Raw genomic sequence first — 7,655 nt, 5'->3', positions numbered from 1 at the left:
CAGGGAAGAGAGTAGCTCCCTAATACGGGAAAGGGGTATAGATATGGCTGACTGTAAACGTTGTTTGCGTTTAGAGTGCCTGTTCCGTGCCCTTTTCCTGGTGGGCTTTTACTATGAACTGAAGTCTCTGCTCTTGTTGAGGCCCATCAGCTGCCGGCTACTCCTTCTGGATTACTTTACAAAGACTTTGCCAGTGACTAACATGTTTTAAAGCCTTTACTCACTCCCAGATTGGGTCATCGACTTCTCTGACTATACTTCTGAGCTTTCTGAAGTCTCTTTACTTTGAATAAAAGACAAACCCAGCTGAATTTAATTCAAAGACAAGTTCCAGAAGAGCTCTTAGCTCCTCTTCCTGTGCAGATGGATTCTTTTGTAGTGGATTATCCTGATGCCATTTCTTACCTTGGGACACACACCTATCGCCTCAGCATCCTCTGCAGGGCCGCCTTCACCTCTTGGTTCTTGAGGCTGTAGATGAGGGGGTTTATCAGCGATGTGACCACACCATACTGTATAGAAATGATCCGCTCGAGGACTGACCCTGATGGGGGACTGATGTACCTGAACAGAGCTGTCCCGTAGAACAGCAGCACCACGGTGAGGTGGGAGGAGCAGGTGGAGAAGGCTTTGCCTTGCCCCCCAGAGGAGGAGATACTTAGAATGGCAAACATTATTTTTGAGTAAGAGAAGAGGATCAGGGGCAGCGTCACGAGTCCTAGGAATGCAGTCGACCCAGCTAGCAGAATGGTGTTCACCAGGGGCTCAGTACAGGACAGGGGGAAGAGTGACGGGAGCTCACAGGTGAAGTGGGAGATGATGTTGGGGCCACAGAACTGTAAGTTCTGGACGCAAAGATTATTCACGAGTGAGTTCAGAAACCCCATGGCCCATGCTGCAGTGACCATCGCAGTGCAGAGAGGTCTGTTCATGATCATGGTGTAGAGCAGAGGGTGGCAGACAGCAGCATAGCGGTCATAGGCCATGGCGGAGAGCAAACAGCCCTCGGTGCCACCAGAAAGGATGAAAAAGAAACTCTGAGTGATACAGCCCCGAACCGAGATGGCTTTCCTTTGAGATAGGAAGTTCTGCAGCATCTTGGGCACAGTGACTGAAGAATAGCATATATCTAGGAATGACAAATGTCCAAGGAAGAAGTACATGGGCGTATGGAGGTGGGAATCAGCCCTGATCACCAGAATCATCATCAGGTTTCCCATCAGAGTCAGGAGGTAGATCCCCAGGAAGAGGACAAAGAGCAGAGGCTGAATATGTGGATCACTGGATAGTCCCAGAAGCACAAATTCGTCAATAATGGAAAGGTTGCTCATGGTTTCTTAGATAAGTTATTCCTAGAAAGAATGGAATGCTTCTTTACTTGGTGGGGCAACGGTCTAAGTCATTCTTAGTCAATGGGACTTTTTTTTTCCTTGCTTCCAGGGTTATTGCTGGGGTTTGGTGTTTGCACTATGAATCCACTGCTCCTGTGGTCATTTTTCCCGAATTTTTGGACAGGACAGAGAGAGATGGAAAGAGGAAGGGAAGACAGAGACGGGGAGAGAAAGATAGACACCTGCAGACCTGCTTCACCACCTGTGAAGAGACTTCCCTGCAGGTGGGGAGCCGGGGGCTTGAACTGGGATCCTTGTACTGGTCCTTGTGCTTTGTGCCACGCATGCTTAACCCGGTGCGCCATCACCTGGGCCCGGGGGACTTTTTAAAAAAAAAAAATAAATAAATAAAGAATTCAGGTTTTTACAAGTAGTACCTGAACTGGAATTGGCGTATTGCACCAAAGTAAAAGACTCTAGAGTGGGTGGGTGGGTGCGGGGAGAGTACAGGTCCAAAAAGGATGGCAGAGGACCTAGTGGGGGTTGTATTGTTATATGGAAAACTGGGAAAGATGTCATGCATGTACAAACTATTGTATTTACTGTCAAATGTAAAAAATTAATTCCCCAATAAAGAAATTAAAAAAAAAAAGAAAGAACTCCAGTTTTTGCATTGCTAGGCACATGACCCAGCCTTAAGCTTAACACTCACACTGATGGAAGCTTCTATGCTGTGGTATCTTCCACCCCCTCTGTCTCTGTCAGCTCAGTACAGTGAAGCCTGGCAGTGAAAGAAAGAAAATCCAATCTTTAAGCTTAAACCTGGAAGTTAAATCTTAGGATAAAGAAATATCTAATAACCATTCTATCATATTAAATATATGATAATAGATATGCCTACATTCTCCTTAACCAGATCAACTCCTTTTTTTTACTTTTTATACTTGCTGCCATAGTGAATAATTAACTTATTAGTACATTAGGATTATCTCTTTCTGTTAACACCTGTATTTTAAAAATATTTACTTATTTATTCTCTTTTGTTGCCCTTGTTGTTTTATTGTTGTAGTTATTGTTGTTGTTATTCATGTCGTCATTGTTGGATAGGATAGAGAGAAGTGGAGAGAGGAGGAGAGAACAGAGAGAAAGACAGACACCTGCAGACCTGCTTCACTGCTTTTGAAGCGACTCCCCTGCAGGTGGGGAGCCAGGGGTTCAAACTGGGATCTTTATGCCGGTCCATGTGCTTTGCGAACATTTGTATTATACATAGGTGTACATAGACATTGTGTGTGGGTTTTTCACCCCATAGATGCACCCTCAAATGTCATTAATAGTCACAGACAACATAGTTTTAGAGTAAAAGGATCAGAAAAATGTCCATCCTAGAATTATACTAGAAGGCTCTAGAGAAAGGTCATTTCTGAGGACTGGCTGTTATATTTTCAAGGTACATATTTCTCAAATGCAAAATCAGGATAAAAAGAAGATCAAATGCAACGTCCTTTTAATTTCTGAAATACTTTATAAACATAGGTATTATGTAGGTGCAGAAGATTGAAATGGAATGTAGTAAATAAAACATTTGGATCTCTGACTTAGAAGATATCATAATGGTATGCAAAAAGACTCTTGTGCCTGAGTTTCTGAGGTCCTAGGTTCAATCCCCAGCACCACCATAAGCCAGAGCTGAGTATCAAGCCTATTTCCACTTTTCCTGGTTAAATATTTCTTATTAAATAAATATGCTATAAATTTATATTTTTACTAAATTCACCTTTAAAGAGAAGTGCTTCTTGATTTTCTCCCAGCCTAACTTCTAAGCTTCTTCATTACATATTTACCCAGACATTTGCACCCCCTCTTCTGCTAGCAGGAGGAAGCTTGCACACTATATTGCATCTTGTCAGCACAGTTTTACCTTCTTTCTCTGCCTAACACTCCTAACCATCCCTCCTATTGCTGCTTCTTCACATAATTAATCATGTGGTTATTACTGACTTAATGTATCATGAATGCTGGGAATTATGACTAGGTCTGTAGCCTCTTGATATAGTCTTTAATCCTTATGAACCTTGTAATATAGGTATTGTGGACTCCATTTCTGTGTACTGGAAAGGCTGTGTGGCATACACAATCACTTACAGAGTAGTAGAGTTGGGACTCACACCCAGTGTCCTCTAACTCAAAGTCCCTTGCTTCTCTTCCATTGACATACTGCAAAAGTTGACTTATGGAAGATCTTTCCTGGTCTGGAGAATGTGCTCTGGAGCTGAGCTTGTCAGTCCAGTCAAGAATGTGAGATTGGTCCACTGGTCATGTCTGGAAACTCTCCCCAGTGAGCTATTCTGAAGCCCCTAGAGATAATGTCATCAGAGGTCTGACCTCTTGGAAGAGAGATAACAACTTCCAGGCTGGTGATAATTCTAGGAGGGAGCTACTAAGGACAACACAGACTGAGGGCTGGGAGCAAGGGGCTGACAGAAACATAAACTCTAAAGGGTGGGAGGATAAGCTGTCAAACAGATTTCCCTTCCCCATCTCCCCACCTGACACACTTGAGAAGCCCTTGTAGAGATGTATGGGATAACTGCGTGTACGTCTACGCTCGACCGGACCTGCCAATATATGCGGATATCTTCGCCCACCCTGTTCAACGCTTGACGTCTCGTCACCCAATCTGGTCCCCTACGCCTACACTGAACTTCTCTGTTCCAGTCTCTTGGAAACAGAGTTGGCAGTCAGCTGAGGTAAAGAACAAACACCTCATCACAGACCCCTGCAAGCGTCAACCCAGCTTTGACCTAGCACGTTATGATTGGGCCCTCCTCAATTGCTATCGAACAGGCCATGGCAGGGGCGCCGCTATGTTCCATCGCTGGGGAGCCAGAGACGACCCGAACTGCCCCTGCGGCTCCAGACAGACTATGACCCACATAGTCAACGACTGCCACCTCTCCAGATTCAAAGGAGGTCTCGAAACTTTACATCAGGCTCAATCTGATGCTGTTGACTGGCTACGGAAGAAGGGCAAACGCTAGAAGAAGAACTGCGTGTAGAAACATAGAGTTGATATTTTAAAAAGGAACATTCTCTTCTCATTCCTTTTCCTAAAAGCAGTAGCATATCTAATTTAAAAATCTTATCCATTCTCCACTATTCTAACAGATCCTACACTGCATTCTGATCCCATTTGGGGCAAGTACACAGGCCTCAATGAACTCTAGACATCCCCAGGTTCTCAGACACTCCGAAAGTTTTCCAGAGAGTTTTGGGGGTTGGGTGGATAGTGGGCTATGGAGCCCCCACAAACCTTACATAGACTAGTCACTGTGACTTCTCATATCTCTGCAGCTTTTTTTTCAGTAGAAAATTTTTTTTGATGAACAAAGTATTTAGGGAACAAAATACTTAAAAATTGAGTTAAACATTATTTGGCTAAAGATAGGGAGAAAGATTGCTTCAGTAGTCTCCTTATTCTATACTTTATACATATTTTATACATCTCCCTTTGAAAAAGGCTCATCTTAGACTGGGGAAATAGCTTAGCATGTTGCATGCCTGCTACCCCAGATGCTACAGGTTCAATATCAGCACCATCTTATGTTAGAGTTAATCACTGCTCCCCCCTCCCCTCCCTTCTCTCCTCTCCTAATAAACATATAAATCTTATTTTTTCAAAAAGAAAGTTCATTAGTAATAATAGTAATAGTAGTTGTGATTGCTGTTGTTCAGACTCTGGTGCTTAAAGAATCAGAACAGAAAAATCTCAAATTGACAAGTGGGTAAATAGTTCAAATTGGAAGGACCATTATTACTTAGTTTTAAAACTTCAAACAATAGTATCCTCTACTTTGGGTCCAGTTTCTAGGTTTAATAAGGAAGTTAGAACTGGCACATAGTCATAGACTTCTGATAAGCTGTATTTCTGCCTCACTCACCTCACTGAGCAGGGCTATCCTAGGTCCAAAATGTACTCTTCACTTTGAATCAGACTGTCAGCTACCCCCAAATAGACCTCAGGCATGTGACAGAAATCCCAGCAGTTGGGGTCTTCTGCAGAGGACTTGAGATGAAATTCTCACAAGGCAAGTTTAGTTTCTAGTGCAAACCAAGGCCCAAAGTCCTGTGAAAAGTCAAAGAAACTTACTTCAAGGTCACTTCTGGATAGGAGGCCAAGTATTTTGACATCTGGTAGATGGTATGTTGAATCTTGGTTTTGTCTAATAGAACTGGTACTTCTTATCTTTCTTACTCTTCTCTTGTCTCCCTCAGTCGTGAGGGCAGCTCATGCCTGTTTTATGTGAGGTATATTTCTTTCTCCATCAAATTGTTGGTAATCTTAAGACTCTGGAGAAGGCTGTTGAATAAGCACACCTGAGAGCCAAGACATGTTCACTGCCTGTGGGAGAGGCAGCAGTGGTCAGAGTCAAAGGAGTCCTGGGTCCTGAGCTGGATAAGCTCTTGACTTTTATGGCCAGAGGATGACAGGAGAGTACAGCTGGGTCCTAACTACCAGCAACTTTGCTAATAGGGAACCTTAGAACCCAGGGGACTGCAGTGTATAAAGGCTTCTTCAGTCCCATCTCTAAGGCTAGGCTTTAAGAGGGAGCTCACGTTTCTGTTTGTATTAAAGTTTCTCATTCCAGGGCAGGGGTAGATAGCATAGTGGTTATACAAAGAGACTCTCAAGCCTGACGCTCCAAAGTCCCCGGTTCAATCCCCTGCACCACCATAAACCAGTGCTGAGCAGTGTTCTGATTTAAAAAAAAAGTGCTAAAAAAATACTATCCCCAGTAGGGTGTTGTCTCTTTAGGATAAGATGTGTGTGTGCAGTGCCAGTGATTGAAATGTACCTAATGAATGCAAGTCTAATGTTTTGCCAATTAAACTATTTCCCCAGTTTACCAAGACCGTCTTGCTTTTTCCTCCCTCCCTCCCTCTCCCTTCCCTTCCTTCCTTTTTCTTTATCTTTTATTTTATTTTATTTTATTTTTTGTCATTAGGTTTATGACTGGGGCTTGGTGCCTTAACTTCTCCACCATTCCCAGTGGCCATTTCCCCCTTTTATCTTTCTTTCTGATAGAAAGTGAGAGACTCAAAGCAGAAATTGACTGAGTTTGGAGTATGGCACCAAAGTAAGAAAGCAGAAGTACACTAGAGTTTGCAGTGAGTACCTCCCTAATACTTCCTCTCCACTTTTCCAAGCTTTGGGTCCATGATTGCTCAACAATTTGTTTGGCTTTGTATGTTAACTCTCTTTTTAGTCACCAGGTTCCAGGTGTCATCAGGATGCCGGCCAGACTTCCCTGGATTGAAGACCCCACCAATATGTCCTGGAGCTCCGCTTCCCCAGAGACCCACCCTACTAGGGAAAGAGAGAGGCAGACTGGGAGTATGGACCGACCAGTCAACGCCCATGTTCAGTGGGGAAGCAATTACAGAAGCCAGACCTTCTACCTTCTGCAACCCACAATGACCCTGGGTCCATGCTCCCAGAGGGATAGAGAATGGGAAAGCTATCGGGGGAGGGGGTGGGATATGGAGATTGGGCGGTGGGAATTGTGTGGAGTTGTACCCCTCCTACCCTATGGTTTTGTTAATTAATCCTTTCTTAAATAAAAAAAAAAAAAAGAAAGTGAGAGACTGAGAGGAAGCTAGAAAAGGAGAAACAAAGAGGAGATACCTGCAGACTGTCAGTGGGGGCTGAGGGTTTGAACCGGAATCCTCATGAATGATAATGTGTTTGCCTCCAGCCCTGCCCAGGTTGTTTTAATTCTAATTTCTAGATATATTTCAGGTTTTGCCTTCTTCAAGATGAAATTGTAGGTGAATCAAATATTGTAGATAAGATACATGGCTGCTTATGCTTTTGCCCCCCCGCCCAGGGTTATCGCTGAGGCTCAGTGCCTGCACTACGAATCCACTGCTCCTGGTGGCCACTTTTTAATTTTTTTTTTATTTAAGAAAGGATAAATTAACAAAACCATAGGGTAGGAGGGGTACAACTCCACACAATTCCCACCACCCAATCTCCATTTCCCACCCCCTCCCCTGATAGCTTTCCCATTCTTTATCCCTCTGGGAGCATGGACTCAGGGTCATTGCGGGTTGCAGAGGGTGGAAGGTCTGGCTTCTGTAATTGTTTCCCCGCTGAACATGGGCGTTGACTGGTCGGTCCATACTCCCAGTCTGCCTCTCTCTTTCCCTAGTAGGGTGGGTCTCTGGGGAAGCTGAGCTCCAGGACACATTGGTGGGGTCTTCAGTCCAGGGAAGCCTGGCTGGCATCCTGATGGCATCTGGAACCTGGTGACTGAAAAGAGA

The 7,655-nt window shown here is 44.0% G+C and overlaps 1 protein-coding gene across 1 annotated transcript; it reads right to left on the bottom strand.

Moving 5' to 3' along the window:
* Positions 1 to 419: 419 nt before the first annotated feature.
* On the bottom strand, positions 420 to 1,331 carry LOC103107465 (olfactory receptor 8S1-like). The gene has a single exon (XM_007516263.2). It carries the CDS (start codon positions 1,329 to 1,331, stop codon positions 420 to 422), a length of 912 nt encoding a protein of 303 aa, XP_007516325.1.
* Positions 1,332 to 7,655: the final 6,324 nt, after the last annotated feature.

This window comes from Erinaceus europaeus, chromosome 7 (genome assembly GCF_950295315.1).
Source record: "Erinaceus europaeus chromosome 7, mEriEur2.1, whole genome shotgun sequence".
Taxonomy (NCBI): Eukaryota; Metazoa; Chordata; class Mammalia; order Eulipotyphla; family Erinaceidae; genus Erinaceus; species Erinaceus europaeus.
The sequence above is the reverse complement of the archived record's forward strand: the minus strand, read 5'-3'. Positions and strand labels throughout refer to the sequence as shown.